General features: G+C 35.0%; 3 protein-coding genes across 3 annotated transcripts; 2 read left to right on the forward strand and 1 right to left on the reverse strand.

The window, feature by feature from the left end:
- Positions 1–1,900: 1,900 nt before the first annotated feature.
- LOC108213710 (probable pectate lyase P56) lies at positions 1,901–3,961 on the reverse strand. Its single transcript, XM_017385504.2, has 3 exons — positions 3,479–3,961; positions 2,747–3,392; positions 1,901–2,531 (listed from the first exon to the last, which is right to left on the reverse strand). Exons 1-3 carry the CDS (start codon positions 3,805–3,807, stop codon positions 2,064–2,066), a joined length of 1,443 nt encoding a protein of 480 aa, XP_017240993.1. The 5' UTR covers positions 3,808–3,961; the 3' UTR covers positions 1,901–2,063.
- A 2,063-nt stretch (positions 3,962–6,024) lies between these two features.
- LOC108213458 (probable auxin efflux carrier component 8) lies at positions 6,025–8,323 on the forward strand. Its single transcript, XM_017385256.2, has 6 exons — positions 6,025–6,724; positions 6,846–7,017; positions 7,100–7,185; positions 7,277–7,434; positions 7,626–7,702; positions 7,881–8,323. Exons 1-6 carry the CDS (start codon positions 6,142–6,144, stop codon positions 7,945–7,947), a joined length of 1,143 nt encoding a protein of 380 aa, XP_017240745.1. The 5' UTR covers positions 6,025–6,141; the 3' UTR covers positions 7,948–8,323.
- Positions 8,324–12,821: 4,498 nt separating this feature from the next.
- On the forward strand, positions 12,822–16,487 carry LOC108210858 (mitochondrial outer membrane protein porin of 36 kDa). The gene is made up of 6 exons (XM_017382303.2): positions 12,822–12,992; positions 13,237–13,304; positions 14,268–14,378; positions 14,864–14,950; positions 15,133–15,341; positions 15,890–16,487. The coding sequence occupies exons 1-6, from the start codon at positions 12,944–12,946 to the stop codon at positions 16,194–16,196; spliced, it is 831 nt and encodes a 276-aa protein (XP_017237792.1). The 5' UTR covers positions 12,822–12,943; the 3' UTR covers positions 16,197–16,487.
- The last annotated feature ends 542 nt before the right edge of the window (positions 16,488–17,029 follow it).

Consider the following 17,029-nt stretch of genomic DNA (forward strand, 5'->3'; position numbering starts at 1 on the left):
ATTTGCTGTCAGCGAGAAACTAAGATATTGTATGATAAATGGGTTAATTGAATACATCAGTAATTTAATTTATTGCTTCAAATTCTACATATTTTAAATCAAAAAACCCAAGGTGCCATCTGGAATTGAAAGAAGAGATGGAGTTGGATGAAGCCAGTGGCGGTGCCACATTAGGGCACCTGGGGGCTCGTGCCCCTCCAACTTTCAAAAAAACAACTATATTTTTGTGGATCCCACATGTATTATTAACAGGTGCCCCCAGCTGAACTATGTGATCAGGGTTATGGTGTCCCTTTATACATTTCATCCTGGCTCCGCCAATGGATGAAGCACACAAGTTAGAAAATAATTTTATTTATGGGCGTATTCATTTGATAAAATAATTGCCGGTGAATCATTATTATGAGGCCTATTTTTTTTATCAGTTACCTTTTTGTATGATTTTAGTTTGAGCTAAATAATGCTTTTGTAGAATGCACTTACAATATAGTATTTTGGGCAACCTTAAGCCGTGAAGAGAAGGAGCTGGCTTTGTATCCAATTGTAATGCATTGGCATTGAGTTCTGGAGTACAAATAAATTTTAAAGCTTAAGTTGATGTTATATTAATATAATTATTTTTACATTTCATATTTTATTATACTAAGATATTGCCTTTAAGCTAACTTATACTCTTTATATATAAATCAGTTGGGTGCCTCATGGTTGCTGTAGTTGGTGCATAACAGGCTTGTAATACAATATAAATATTCTTTGTGAGGAATTCATCAAAAAATACAACAAAGCTGAAGAGTAAATCAATATATTGTAGTTACAACTCGAGTTATGTGTTATGATTAGTAAAGAAATAATCTGATATAGTTATCGTGTTTCTCAAGAAATTAGGTAAGTTATCTTGTCAAAAAGAATATGCACACGTAATTTTACACCATATAATATTATATTACAGAAATAAAAAAAAAACTTTTTCCTCAATGTAATTTCAGCAATTTCGGTATTTTAGCCCAAAAACATAATGAGGCTGTGATTGTTTCATGAAGTTGCAAATGCATGAAGGTTGGGTTTCTAACCATGCTAATTTGAGTTAGTGTAGCTCGAAAGATATTAATATGTATTGATATAGATGCTCTGTAATGTCCTTTTGTATCTACAGGAGGGGAGACACCTTCAGTTGCTGGAATTATAAATCCTGGTGCTGAGGGATTTTAGAAACTTTTTTTTTGGCGAGGAAGAAATTATTGTACCAGTACATTGAATGGACGTTCTCCGCTAAGAACATCATTCGTTCTCCGCTAATATTCCTTCGTAGGCATCATCATCAGGAACTGGTTTCCATTTCTATAGATTGACAATTTTTTATAGATGTTTTGTCTTTGTCATATAATGGATTTTAACATTGTGGCAAATGACAACTAACCACCTAAAGTTCTATCGTGGTCCTTTCAAGATGGTGCAATAGTATTTAAATAAGCTTGGAGGGTTTAGAACTTGTGTCAGTCCAGAACTTATGATTAATTCCATATTCACGGATGAACTCCAGACTCCAATTTTTTTATACTCTTGTATTTCTTTTTGCCATGTAAAGTTACAAATATTTTTCCTCCTAATGACCATACATATACATATGCATGTTTCTAGATTTTATCAATAGCTAATATATCTACACATTATTTTTCAATAATCGATATGTTCAAATCTGCAAGAGTGCAACAATTCAAATATAGACGTGCAACAATTCAAATATAGACGTAGGTAGAACATGCCCGTGCCTTGCACGGGCTATAAAGCTAGTTTCTTTAATATACTACAACTAGAACTGAAAATTTATTATCTAATCGAGATTCAAATATGTTCTATAATATAAATCTGGATATTATCTTTAGATTGATTTGTCAATTTTGAAGTTATGGAATAAATGAATAAATTTTAGCTTTATTTTTTATGTCACAAGTGGCCAACAGTTATTTATTACCTTGATTACAGTCTTACAAATGTGCATATGAGTTGACATCCTGAATCTACTAAAAAGAAAAAGAAAACTGAAAAAAAAAAAACTAGTGTAATTAACAAGGTCTCTTTTTTCTGCAACCAAGAGGGCCTGTAAAGAGAGTGAGCGTAGTGACTTCAGTTGCAGGTGCTGGAAGAATCAAATCCAGTGGATCAATTCCTGCTCTCCAGTCTGGGCATCCTGACTCTACAAAGAAAGCTCCATTCATCATCAAATCTCCTTCTGATCTCCAGTTCCATGTCTCCCATCCTGGTTCAAGCCCATTTGTCCTGTGAGTTACTTCTTTGGCTACAGGGTCAAATGGAGCTATGAACCTGTTCCCCTGGCTAATGATGCGCGCACCATGGCTCCCTCCGATCGCGTACATTAGCCAATGCGTGTAGTCGTTGTTTACTAAATGGATAAATCCCCATCTCACTCTCGGCATTCTTTGTATCAGATTCTTCCCGAAATGTGTGTAGGCCACTGTTACATGCATCTCTTTGTCCTTCTCGTTAGTATCTTCCGCGCCAAATAACAAAACCTGAATACAATACGATACTGGTAAGCCCGACGTTTATTTATGTTATAGGAGCATGTTCAAGGATATAACGTGTCATCTAATTGGCATGTTTAGAGCATATGTAAAATTGAAGCACATGTCTTCACCCTTTGCAAAAAATTTACATTATCAATATAACTAATGATTATGGCTAACAATTTTACGAATCGTCTTTGGAGATGCTCTAAGGTAGCTACCTTGTCATGATGGACGAAATGGCAGTTAGAAATGGTGACACCGTTAGAATTAGCAACAATATCAATAAGACCATCTTTAGCATTGGATGCAGAGACGTGATCAATCCATATATCGGACGAACCGAAGATCGAGATGGCATCACCGTCCGCTGCGGCTCTTAGGCCAATATGATCAATGGAATCCCTGATGCTTCCACCAGAAGTGACATGAATATCCGTGATATGAATGTTATGTATTATAATGTTTCGAACAAACTGTATGCTAATACCAGCACCGCCCGAGATTTTGACATTCTTGCCCCGCCCGTCGATTGTCTTGTCACATTGCATCAACAACTCTTGTTGTAAAGTAATGGTCATGCTCTTGGCGAATATAATCCATAGCGGATGCTTCTGGATCACCGCGTGGCGTAGAGTTCCTGGTTTAGGCTCCTCAACATTGTCGTCAGATGAGTCGGTGACTTTGTAAATTGGTCCATCTTTTCCACCAGTAGTGTGGCGACCAAACCCCATTGCACATCCTGCTAGTCTGTACCGGTCTTTTGCCCAATTTGGGTCGCATCTCCAACACCTGTCGATGGGATTGTAGGCCACGCAAGGCCCTCCGTATTTCTTGGCTAGTTGTCTTCTTGTACTGTTACGCGGCCTGTTTCATTCAATTAACATCTCAACATAAATGCAAAAACTCATGATATGTTGAAGTGCTTGACATAGATAGTGTTAAAGTCGTACTTAGGGGGAGCTGGAGTTACTAAACCACTAGACACCATAACTGGTTTTGGTTCATCATCGTCTGAAGTCGTGGCGTCATTATCTGTAGTACAATAGCCTTTAGCAGGACATGGAGCATCAGGTCCATCATCATCTGGCTCACTCTTGTGACCCCCCTTGTGACCCTTGTGACCCCTGTGAACCTTAGGAGCCTTATCAGGTTCGTGACCTTTATTCTTCCGCGAATGATGGTGTGGTTGACGAGCATTTTGAGCTTGGGCCTGAATTATGAAAAATGCAGCAATGCTAATTACAAGAATCATCGAGATTGTCTGCCTGCTTCTCCTCATTTCTTAAAATTTAATAAAATGAAATGAATCAAACATTCAGAAGAAACTATTAGTATGGTAAGCCTTACTCCTTGCCTCCTACATTCTTGACATTATAATGTGTATATATATAAATAATTTTATTTAGTTATTGATGGCAAGAAGCTAAGAAATCAGAAGCCTGAATGAAGCATTAGAAATTTATAATGCTATTCTTCCTCCAAGTCCGCTGGGCCATTATATAATTATGAGTGGAGATGGTAAAAACACTATCCACTGCCACTGATTTATAACCGCAATTTGCTATTTTTAGTTCTTCATTCTCATGGTTCTGCAATTAGTTTGTACAGTCAAATTGCGTGCATTTTTCACTTGCCATCGTGGTCTTTAAAACTGACAGACGATGCAATTTTAATAGATCAACAAAACCTACACTGCTACCATGGAAAAACATGAACAATCAACATTCACTTCTGTTAAATTTTGACTTCGACTAAACTAGTAAAACCAGACTCATGATCAAGTGACACGGTGCATTGAACGTTGTATTGGTACGATGGTCAAGTGTGAAGTGTCTGAATTACTACTATCAGCTTGGTAGCAAATTCGGAACCTGGAACACAGTCAGGACATATGCACTGAATACGATTTTAAAGTTATGGGAGATGCTAATTACCAATAAAGATTCCAACTGAAAAGAGAGAGATAGATGGTTCTTAGTTCGTTGGTTAAGTATAAGGCCCCTTTAGGTAAGAATCTAGTTACACAGAGTTAGATTTGAACTATATACTAAAGATGTCGAAACAATACAAAACATAATCTAATTCCTTCCTTCGAAGAGATTGAAATAGTACTCTGTAAGAGTTCAGGTGCTTTTGTACTTTCATTACATGTGTTGTGTGTTCTTTTAATTAGTACTCCTAAGAATTGTTAAGCTGAGATGCTGCATTTACTTCACTTGCAAATGCTCAAGTTTTCTGATCGAATACTTAACTGGGCTGTTAGAATATAATATGATTCTGGTAAGGCTTCCTCCTAACACCTTGAGATTTTTTGAGATTCGGTCACTCAACATGGTATCAGAGCTAAGATAGGCAATTATGATCCACTCTCGACCCAAAAATGGGCTTTAGAATGGAGGAATATTAGAATATAATATGATCCGAGTGAGAAAAATGTTAAAATATAATATAATCCTGATAAGTCCTCCTCCCAGCACCATGAGGTTTTGGGAGAATCGGTCACTTAACACAAACCTCTAAATGGTTTGAGTGGCTTAAGCCAAAAAGTTAATAAAGTTGGTAGATGATGTGTTGGTACTTGAACAGAGGATCAGTTGAATCAGGATTTTCAGAATATATAGCTTTTGCTATACTGTACCATGTTGTGTAGATTACAATTTTGCATTTGATCCCTACTTTTAGTCAAGTCGGTACCCCTCTCTTTTTTTCGATGAGGCATCGCGGGTCCTAGACTTAGGAAACAAAATATTTGTAAACAGAACCTTAAAGGTTCCCAAATCGGTGTAAGTAAGCGCGTGTGAGTACTTAAATTTCTGCAATCAATTCAGAATCGAGATTAAGGAACACTTTGCAATTGCATCTTGTGAAATCACTTTTCCAACCTATTGCCTTAATCATAAGGTGACACGGTTTTGAGGAAAGTGAAGTAATCACCTGAAAGTAAAATTTGGGTGTTAGTTTGCTCAGCCATATTAAGAAGACTTGAAAGAAGAGGAATTAAGTAGGACATTTCTGGCAAATTTTCATTCTCAAAAGCAGTTTCTCCACAACACTTATTCCAATACTTTTGACCATTTCTACACAAATTCTTCCTTGAACCCTCTCATCACTTTGGTTACTTCCTCCACAATCCACTTGTTTATTCCTCTTTCCAGCATTAGATTTTGTATGCATATGGTCAAATCAAGATATAAAACATCTATTCCAAATTATATATCTTATTGGAGAAATAATTTATTATCTACCAACAGATATTGGGCTGTGTTTTATTAGGTCCAAAAAGAACCAATCAAAGATATTGAAGCCACATCCTTTTTTTGTCTTATGATGACTAGAATACTGTCTTTTAATGAAAACTAGTTATAAGAGCTCTTGTCATTCTATATAATTCCAACATTATTATATCCTGCAACATGGGGAAAAAAGTTGAGAAACTGAAAGCAGATTAGTTACATGTAGTTTTTTTAATAAAATTTTAAAAAGAAAATTTACTTTTGCATCAAGAAACAAATATTGTATTGGTGAAGTTAAGAAAGCAAAATTAAGCCAAAGCAAGAATTCCCCACCTTTCCTTTTAGTATATATAAACATCTAGAGCTTAAAGAACAGTCCTATGATCTATTTCATTAAGCTATATAGAGGGGGGAAATATATTCATCTGCCAAGCTCAAATTCGTATCCGAATGCCATGATTTCTCTTTACCAAGTCTATCAAGTGGTTGCAGCCACAGTACCATTATACGTGGCGATGATCCTAGCCTACATTTCTGTGAAATGGTGGAAACTGTTTACACCAGATCAATGCTCAGGCATCAACAAATTTGTTGCCAAATTCTCAATTCCTCTATTGTCTTTCCAGTTGATCGCTTCAAGCAATCCGTACAAGATGAACTTGAGGTTAGTAGGTGCTGATGTTCTTCAAAAAATCCTAGCATTTCTTGTGTTAGCAGTAGTGATAAAATGGAGCTCTAGAGGAAACCTCAAGTGGATGATAACTGGCATTTCTTTGTCAACATTGCCTAATACATTGATTCTCGGAATTCCATTAATAAAAGCCATGTATGGGAATGAAGCTGCTGGGCTTCTTGTCCAGATTGTTGTGCTGCAGAGCTTTATTTGGTATAACATACTATTGTTTCTGTTCGAGCTCAGTGCCACGAGAGAAGCCTATGTCACGCCATCTCCTGAAGTTGCAGGTACAATTACATATATAGCCATAATTATCAGAATCAGATACAATTAGATCACTTGGTGCCATAACATTTATATGCACAAGAATTATAATATAATCATTTATCGTTGCTTTTATGTTTGTAGAAGAGCTGGAGGCAGCCCGAGAAGAAGAAGAAGAAGAGACAGAAGGGAAAAAGAGAAGTCCGAGCAAAAATGTACTGCCACTAGTGCTTTTAACAGTAGGGAAGAAGCTTATAAGCAATCCAAACACTCATGCATGTTTAGCTGGCCTCATTTGGGCATTAATAAAGTTCAGGTACACATATGAAAGTTTCCCTTGCTCATACATTTTATTCATATAGTACGTTTAATTTTGATAGAAATTACTACTGTAATAGGTGGGGATTACATTTGCCAAAGATTGCTGATAAATCAGTCACTATATTGTCAGATGGAGGACTTGGAATGGCAATGTTCAGCCTTGGTAAATTGATATATATGATCTAACATGACTTCAGTAGGTGAATTTATACAGATTCTGACTAGGTATCTAATGAAATTGATTTTATGTATAGGGTTGTTCATGGCATCTCGAGCTGGAATCAAATCAAGTGAGATACGAAGGGTCGTGTTGGCCTTATCATTGAAGTTCTTGGCAGGACCTGCTATAATGATAGCTTCCTCCTACGCTATTGGACTAAGGGGAACTGTGCTTAAAATGGCTATTGTCCAGGTGATTATATGATACATATCCTTAATTTTGTAGCAAATTCTAATTACCAGACATCTAAAATGAACACTTGTGCCATCCTACAATATAATGCCATTAACATAGTTGGCAAAATCAATTCAAAATTTAAAACGCTGTAGAACCTAATGTAGGCGATAGAATTGACTGATAGATTGTCGGCAATCATCTTGCAGGCATCTCTTCCCCAGGGAATAGTCCCATTTGTATTCGCCAAAGAGTATAATGTGCATCCAGACATATTGAGCATCGGGTACAAATTTCTGCCTTCATATTCATAGCTTATCTTATATAAAAGAATGCAAGTAATGAAACTTGGAAGGCATAAATTGTATGTCCTGCTATTGAGAACATATGGTGTGTGCACTGTCTATAAGCTTTATACGGAAGTGGATAGCCCGAGAGACATTGATATTTGATGGTTGGTGCAGGGTCATATACGGGTTGCTGTTGGCATTGCCTGTTGCATTGGCCTACTACTTTCTGTTGGATTTATGAGGCATGCTAGCTGGTGAAGAAGATCGGATTTGCTGATCAGTTAATCACACAAGTCCCTAATTCAACTGACTTCTAAATAGAGCCTGAGACGAGTAGTACTAACTCATATGCACACATTTTTTTTGTCTTACTGCGAGCTAGCTTCCCCAGACCTTATGTTTTTAATACAGTATTACGACTATTTAGCAAGTAATATGATGCACTTTGGTGACCATACAGTCTTGTTCAACCAAATGCACAGCAATTGAAAATTTATTGTACATCAGTCGCTTGTATAACCCTGTATTTGGTGTTTATGAAATAAATAGTGTTGCACATTGTGAAAAGTCTTTATTCTTGAATTTTGATCTCCAGTTATTTATCACCTTCAAAGAACAGTGTTCATTTACACACTGCTTTATCTATCTGATCGTCAATTCGTCATAATTAGTATTACATAAGTCATCTCTTTGAAGATCTGTTCTTACAGACATACTAAAGGAAGATAAAAATATAGAGCGATAAGAAAAATGTTTATGAAAACCAGTTGGACACAAAAAGAGGAAGATTCATCACGTGTAGTGCTGGTAGTCCTTTTAGTATGCAGGCCCGAGTGCTTCCTAGACCCTTTTATGTAATTAATTTTTGACATACCATGTTCTGCCAAGCAGTTGGTGGACATGCATGTTTAACATTCAAGTATTCGCTTGGCGCATTGCTAGAATCTTGGTCCGTGAATTATGAACAATCAATACATCGAGTCATAGACCGCGCTGAGAGCATTGGCTAACAACATTGGCATGGTAAGTGCTACAAGAGCAAAGTGAAATGTAAATCGTTTGCCAGACATGTAAGGTGAAATGGACAACAAGCAGAGGACAAGGCACCAAAGTTTGTAGTGGTGACTTTTTCTATCCAGAGTGGTCGACGAATATTGCATTTGGACTTGTAGACAAAATCAAAGCCAAGAAAAGAAAAAAAGTTGAAATTTTTATCGATCGACTCGACTCGGTTCGTTAAGAACTCGAACTCGACTCGGTCGTTAACGAACTCGAGTTCGAACCAAGAAAAAAGATCGATAAGATAATCGAGTTTGGCTCGACTCGTTAGAAAAAAGCTCGACTCGAACTCGAACTCGGTAAAACTCGACTCAACTCGGTTCGTTTACAGTCCTAATCATAGCCAAACAACTCAACTGTATCTATATATCTATCATATTTTTATCTTTAAAATCAGCAGTTTACAATATCATCAGTTTCAGTTATCAGTTTACAACTTAACTTGTCCTTTCAGAACTATGTCCGGACATTGCATTATTACTGCCTCTGTCCTGTTAGAGCATCTCCAAGGAAAATATGTATAATGGTTGGCTATATTGATTGGCTAAAGTGATTATGTAAATTTTTTGCTAAGGGACATGCATATGCTTCAACGGGATATGCACGATTTGAAACTAGTCCTGTTAGAGCATCTCCAACGGCGCTAGCTATAATCATTGGCTAAATTGAACCTTTAAGACATTATGTAAAATTTGCTGAACCTGGAAGCCATTGTAGATATTGGCTATATTGGTTGTCTATAATTTAAAAATAGAATGTTATTAATATTTTAGTTTGTTAAAATAGAATATATCAGTTTAATATGGTAATAAATGATGTGCAATCATCTTACAGACCGGTAGAGGTTCGACAAACATAGCCATCCATAGGAGGTTGGCTAAAATTATAGACAACAAGTTCACGTGGCTAGAGTATGATTTTTTCAACGGGTTGGTTAAATTTTTTATATTTGGAATGCCAACTCACATTTTAGCCAGTGTTCTAAAAGTCGGCGATTAATCGGGATTAATCGCCGATTAATCGCTGTTCGGTCGGCCACCGTCTCGATTAAGCGTTAATCGGTGGAAAAATCGTTTTTTCTGAAAATCGGGATTAATCGGTCAAAAGTCGGGATTAATCGGAAAAAATCGGTCAAAAATCGGTGAATTTAAAAAAATTTAAAAAAAATGAATTTTTTTTTAAATTTTAAACTTAATTTTAAATAAAATAAAAGGCACAGAAAGACAAAACACATAAATTAAATTTGTTTTTATTACGTTTCACTCTTTTAATATTAACTTCCAAACTCTAATTACTTAAATTTGCAATATATATTTCTTAGCAGATTGAATCAAATATATGAGATGAGTAGGTTTGTATATGTATATAAAGGCATGTTTTGGGTTATAAAAAATCATTACTCTTTTGATTTTATATAATTATAAATTTATACTATATATAATTTTATAAATATATATATATATAATTTAAAAATAATATTAAATTGATTACGATTAATGATCCGATTAATCACTCCGATTAATCTCCGATTATCCGATTAATCGCTGGACGGTGCCCTCACCGACTAAGTCCGATTCCGCTTTTTACAACACTGATTTTAGCTAAAGAGTTTGTATGGTTGGAGATGCTCTTACTAGCATGATTTTTCTAGAAACGAATATGCGATTTTTTGGAAATGAATATGCAACAAATGTCGTCTATGAATTCTGTAAATATTTAAATAAATAAATATTATAAATGGAGGGTTATTTTTTTGGAGGGAACTTCGGAGTATTTTTTTATTTTGACGAAACCAAATGCTTGACTTGATCAATGATTTGTTAGAAGCCGAATCAATGACCCAACCCAATGTAAAGGGCCGAAGCTATAAACTGATCAATAATTCGTTGGAAGCCCATTCACCCCGAGCCCAATCAATGCTCATACATCCCTGCATCCTTATCCCAAATCCAGTTTACAAGAAACTTGCGAAGAAGGATAGCCAACTCTTTTATCCAAAACAATAAACATAACGAATTACGTCAGAAATCAATATACTTATATAAAGGAGAAGCGAGGGGCGTGTAGGTGGCGCCTCTCAGATAACTCCGTTCTATTTTTCTAATTTTTTGGATGAAAAAATATCAAAAACTAGAATTACCTTTTTTAGTTTCGGTTATATTAGAAGCAAGTTTCAGAATCTGATTTTGTTTCAAATTATTTATGGAATATAATAGCTTGAAAGTTTTAATCTGATTTTGTTTCAGAGTATTATTTTATTATGGGAGTGTAGGTGGCGCCTCTCAGATAACTCCGTTCTATTTTTCTAATTTTTTGGAATTTTTGAATGAAAAAATATCAAAAACTAGAATTACCTTTTTTAGTTTCGGTTATATTAGAAGCAAGTTTCAGAATCTGATTTTGTTTCAAATTATTTATGGAATATAGTAGCTTGAAAGTTTTAATCTGATTTTGTTTCAGATTATTATTTTATTATGGGAAAGGTACTCGAAGCAAGTTTCAGAATCTCATTTTTTTCAAATTATTTATGAAATATAGTAGCTTGAAAGTTTTAAGCTGATTTTATTTCAGATTATTATTTAATTATGGGAAAGGTACAAATTATTTACGTGATGGTTTTTTTGCTCGATTTTTAAAGGAGAAGCGAGGAGCGTGTAAGTGGCGCCTCCGGCCTCACACATTGCTCTGTTCGATTTTTCTAATTTTCTGAAATTTTTGGATGAAAAATATCAAAATTAGAACTACCTTTTTTAGTTTCAGGTATATTAGAAGCAAGTTTCAGAATTTGATTTTGTTTTAAATTATTTATGGAATATAGTAGCTTCCAAGTTTTCTAATCTGATCCTGTTTCGGATTATTTAATTATGGAAAAAATTAGCACACAAGTCTCTCTGCACCTATAAATACCCTTATAGGTTGTAGGATTTTGGATCATCTAAACACAACTTACTCTCTCTCAGTACCACAACCTTACTCGCCGGTGGTGCCGTTCTTATGCAACGACGTAACCCGTTTTATTCTGGAAATCTATCGTTCGACACATACAATGAGGGGGCGAATACGCTTTATAACAATTTTTCTTTGCCCCCATCTAATACAGTAATGAGTTACACGATGTTTTGAACAGCGATAGAGATGATTCATTGACAAGAGTAAGAGTTTTTCGGATGTGGGAGTAGACTGCTATCTCATGAATTTAAATTCATGTTTTTGCTGACAACCAATCCAAAGTAATTGGAGGAAAGAGTCACTAATATACACCCGAATAGATTGGAATTCGTACGTCTCAACATGATTAATGTTCGTATAACTAGAACATAATGTTTATTTCTATTAAAACTATGGATGGTTTCGGATTTGCATCTCAACATCTTTTTGACTTTTACGCACTTATGTTCTTGCAAGTTTACTGTCTATTTTATTGGTTAATCAATGTATATGGTTAGATGTCATCAATCAGTTCTGTTAAAGAGCCGTATGCTTTTTACTGCATGCGATGTATATGTCTAAAAAGTAGTATCTGGAAATTAATGACAATGTCAGTGAAAAACATGCTTACTTTAAAAAAAACACAATTAAAATTAAGATTCGTCATGCCTTAAATCTTTAATTATATGTAAAAATTTATTTTTATTGTTTCACTCATGAATTATAGTCCAATTTTAAAATTTTATATATTAATACTGGTATTGCATCGAGATGTTTATGATATAAAATATATTTATTCCACAAATATCAATTTGAATCATTGATATAATTTTTATAGACTGCCACACAATTATATTATCTTACAAATACTAATTTTAAATTATTAATATAATTTTTATAGGCCGCCGCAACGCGCGGTTTCTCAACTAGTTTAATTTAATAAATAAATATTATTATCTTGTAAATGAATAAAATAAATTCACACTGATACACACGACGAGTCTCTGAAATTCCAAAAATAGCATCCAAATCGACGGTCAGGAAACAGCGGAAAAGCCAGCGATCACAATCCGACGGTCCAAAATAATCAGTGAGGCACTAAATACAGCACACCATTCAAAAAGAGGGTCACTGCTAGGGCTTTTCATATCATATAAAAATCTCTCTCCCTAAACCCCATTTCTCATATATTCGCTCACCACATCTCTCTCTCTGTCTCTCTCAATCTCTCTGCATTTTTACTCGAAATCATGGCAAAAGGTCCTGGTCTCTACTCCGATATCGGCAAAAAAGCTCGAGGTTTACTCTCTCATCTTCATCTTACTTGATTAATTACATTTCTCTATAATTTTTCATTATATACTACTCATGTAAATTATAATATCAGACTTGTGTGCGAGCGATTAATTAAGTTGCAGCTCTAATTTGCTGCCAATATTTTGTAATATTTTGTGTGTTTATTTGTCAATTCATTGGTAATTGTAACAAACTAATGAGAGACTTACTTAAGATGTATTATTAATTTGTTTTAATTATTTTGTAGATCTTCTTAACAAGGATTATCAGAGCGACCAGAAGTTCACTCTCAGCACTACCTCTGCTACTGGAGTTGTGAGTTCTATCCTCCTTTGGATCTGCCTTTCGCTTCTCGTTGATATATGTTTTTTTTACAGAATTTGTTGTTTGTTCTTTGAGTCTGTTGTAACTTGTTATACTGTTATTATGGTTGCTATCTCACATTTTACAGTAAATGAATTAATGCATTAAGGTTTTTCGTTGAAAACACTAGTCATGGTAGTCTTGTTGCTTCTTGTTTGATAAGCTATGTTTTTACGAGTTAGAAAATGAACTCGTAGCTTTTGTGATTTTACACGACTTTTGGAGAAATCCTTAGTACATATTTGTGCTTGTGTAGGATATGATTATGTATTCTAAATTATTAAAACGCTAATGACAAATCAACTCTAAATTTCTGCAATAGAAGCAGAATGTTGTTAACAAAATTATTCGACAATTATGTATAGTTACATGTTTAGTCAGTGATATAATACATAATATATACTCCATCTGCCCCAAAAAGAATGAGCCACCTCTTTTTGCACGCATTCAATGTGTGCAGAAGAGGTACGTATAAATGATATTTTTTTCATTTTATTGTTTTGTATACAAATATACAGAACTTGACATGCGAAGCAAAAACAAAAAGAAGTGACTCATTCTTTTTGGGACAGAGGTGGTAATTTTTCTATCTTTACATATACCAATCTGTTTAGTTTAGGCTAAAACCTGTCCTGACTTCACATTGATGTGTATATGTTAGAGACTGAGTTTAGATACAAGTTTTGATCTAAATTATTAAGTGGTCTGATTGCTCTGTAAATGCTACCATAATAATGCATGTACATTGTGATAACCTGATTCATATTTTCAGTCAAAATTTGTGGATTTACGTAACTTTTTAAATTTTAATATTCATTTGGCGTTCCTATACTGATATTGGCCTGTGTTCAATCCCATTTATATATTTCCATGTAACTTCAGTGTATTGATTATTTACTTGTTCACTGGATTCAGGCTATCACTACTTCAGGAACTAAAAAAGGAGAACTGTTCTTGGCTGACCTCAATACACAGCTGAAAAACAAGAATGTCACTACTGACCTGAAAGTTGATACAAAGTCCAATGTAAGTCATTGTTACCTTCCATGTAAAATAGTAGTATTACATTTTATTTAAAAAATTTAATTGTTAATTCTTTTATCTAAGATAAGAGTTTTTAAGAACAGGTTGTACTTTGTGTTTTGTGTAGACCTAAATGTCATTTATGATAATTGAGAAGAGTAGTCCTTGTGACAAGGAATACCGTATATATTTAAGGTTGTGGGTAGCTTTGAATTAGTTTCAACGCATTTCAATCTTGTCATATCTGTAATTGACACTGGCGTTGTTACTCATATTTTTTTTGTCATAAGCTTGTTCCTTTATAGTTGACTATGTGGACAATGATTTATGATCGTTATATTATTTCTTCAAGCATTGGCTTCAAAGTAAGAGTGACCATATAAGATCACCCATATTCCCACACTCTTATTAAGAAATTACAACTCTCTATATTAATTTTGTGTGTGTAACAGTTCTATTTTCTTAACTATGGTGAATGTTTTGTGCAGATTTTTACTACTGTTACTGTTGATCAACCTCTTCCTGGGTTGAAGACTATCGTCAGCTTTGTACTTCCAGACCAGAGATCTGGCAAGGTAAGATTAGTAGTATCCTTGGTTTTCCTTTTGGAAATCTTTGTTCTCCTTTGCTATATGTATAATCATATTCTCTTATTATTGACGTGCTTGTCAACGTAATCGGCAAGCCTATAATCACCAGGTGCATAAAATATATATAGTCATCTGAACTTAGATTTATACTTTGTCTACCTGAGCAGCTGGAACTTCAGTATTTGCATGACTATGCTGGAATCACTGCCAGCATTGGGTTGAATGCAAATCCCGTTGCCAACTTCTCAGGTGTCTTAGGAAACAACATGGCCTCAATTGGAGCAGATGTCTCCTTTGACTCTAAAACAGGGAACTTCACCAAGTGCAATGCTGGATTTGGCTTTGCTCATGCAGACCTGACTGGTTCATTGACCCTGTAAGTATACCATTTGACGATAAGAATAAACTATTAAGTTGCATTATCCTTTTAATATGTATATTTATGCATATTCTATTCTGTTGGCTTTGTACTAGTCCTTTGTATTGTTGCAGTATCTGTTCGGTTTGTTTGAGTCCCAGTGTATGTAGTAGGTAGGTGTATGCAGCTTTTTTAGGTTTTTTCATGGTTCTTTATCTTCCAATTTTGTATTTTTTTCTGTTAGGTTTATATAATTATTACTTAACAAAGGAAAATGGGTTAGGCATTTATATTAGAGATTAAAATTGATTCGCGGTATCCTGTGATCATGGATCGTGGTGGTTATGCAAATACGTTACAAATGGTTCTAATTTAGTTGCTTGCATGAAACAAGTGTAGAGATGTCCATTTCTAGTGTTATTAATCTTCATTTACAGCTATTGTCTTGTTTAGGTGACATGGATATATATAAGTTCTTGCAAGGGTATTGTGTGCTTAACCTGTTGCCACTTGCCAGTGTCTTGGTGGATAATCTCTGACTATGAAACTTTGTAATGTTTATGCAGGAATGACAAAGGTGACACCTTGAGTGCGTCCTACTATCATACAGTGAACCTTTTGACGAATACAGCAGTTGGTGCTGAAGTGACACACAAATTTTCAAGCAATGAGAACACCATAGCTATGGGCACTCAGCACGCATTGGATCCTCTTACTACAGTGAAGGCACGTATTAACAACAATGGCAAGACAAGTGCTCTTATTCAGCACGAATGGCGACCAAAGTCTCTTTTGACCTTGTCTGGTGAGTATGATCCCAAGGCTGTGGAGAAGACTCCTAAGTTTGGGTTGGCTCTGGCTCTCAAACCTTGAGATGCTAATTATGAAGGCTGTAATATGGAATGGGACATGAGGGTACACAGTTTCGTTTAGACATTTGTTTTGCTAGAGCTGTCGCTTGATCTTTTCAGTTCAAGTTTTAAGACCCATAATAATTTTGAATACTTCTCTACGAATCAAGTTTTGATTACTTGGCTACTTATTATGGAGTTTATCGCCATTGTTATGCCAAATTATAGAATAAGCTGATATATCCATTCACGGGATGCAAATTGTGTACATCTTTGGTTCACAATAAATTCTAATATTATTTATTTTACAAAAGTTGTGTTATATTTTCCTTTCTGGTTAAGAAAATAAATTAGTAATAAACTGATTATATATTGTTGATCGTCTGAATTGAAGTTGCTTCATTGCTTGGGTTCTTGCTGCTTAGATTTAAATTGCACGACAAAGCTAGCTTTGAAACAAAATAACAGTAGTGGCAAGTATACAACGGCTGTCAATGTATGAACAAGTGCAATGGAAATAAATATCTGATACGAATGTGTTCGTTTCTTTAGTCTTTACTACCCCATTGACAACCTAATAAACCAAATTGTGAAGTTCATATGAAGTTAAACCTCTAGACCAGTGAGTAAAGCAATGGCGCTCCACAAAATATACACAATCAGATAAAAAGGTTGGTCACTAGTCTTGTCATAAGATTTGTGCAAAGCCGCAAAATGCAGATACAAATGCACCACCTTCCATTCATGAAGAGGAGAAAAGCAGATATCTTCTCCAGCTACATTAGAGAACAAGCCTGCCTCTGCTCTATACCCTCAACTGGAATTTTACAAGAATAAATGGAAACATACTATATG

This window comes from Daucus carota, chromosome 3 (assembly GCF_001625215.2).
Source record: "Daucus carota subsp. sativus chromosome 3, DH1 v3.0, whole genome shotgun sequence".
Taxonomy (NCBI): domain Eukaryota; kingdom Viridiplantae; phylum Streptophyta; class Magnoliopsida; order Apiales; family Apiaceae; genus Daucus; species Daucus carota.

Bases quoted from the DNA above. Each gene is read 5' to 3' on its own strand.
- LOC108213710 (XM_017385504.2), bottom strand. From the start codon at position 3,807: ATGAGGAGAAGCAGGCAGACAATCTCGATGATTCTTGTAATTAGCATT. The intron at 3,393-3,478 runs GTACGACTTTAA...TGAATGAAACAG, and splicing joins GTAACTCCAGCTCCCCCTAA to GCCGCGTAACAGTACAAGAA. The intron at 2,532-2,746 runs GTAGCTACCTTA...TATTGTATTCAG, and splicing joins ATTTCGTCCATCATGACAAG to GTTTTGTTATTTGGCGCGGA.
- LOC108213458 (XM_017385256.2), top strand. From the start codon at position 6,142: ATGATCTATTTCATTAAGCTATATAGAGGGGGGAAATATATTCATCTG. The intron at 7,018-7,099 runs GTACACATATGA...CTACTGTAATAG, and splicing joins TGGGCATTAATAAAGTTCAG to GTGGGGATTACATTTGCCAA. The intron at 7,435-7,625 runs GTGATTATATGA...ATCATCTTGCAG, and splicing joins TTAAAATGGCTATTGTCCAG to GCATCTCTTCCCCAGGGAAT.
- LOC108210858 (XM_017382303.2), top strand. From the start codon at position 12,944: ATGGCAAAAGGTCCTGGTCTCTACTCCGATATCGGCAAAAAAGCTCGA. The intron at 12,993-13,236 runs GTTTACTCTCTC...ATTATTTTGTAG, and splicing joins TATCGGCAAAAAAGCTCGAG to ATCTTCTTAACAAGGATTAT. The intron at 13,305-14,267 runs GTGAGTTCTATC...CACTGGATTCAG, and splicing joins CTACCTCTGCTACTGGAGTT to GCTATCACTACTTCAGGAAC.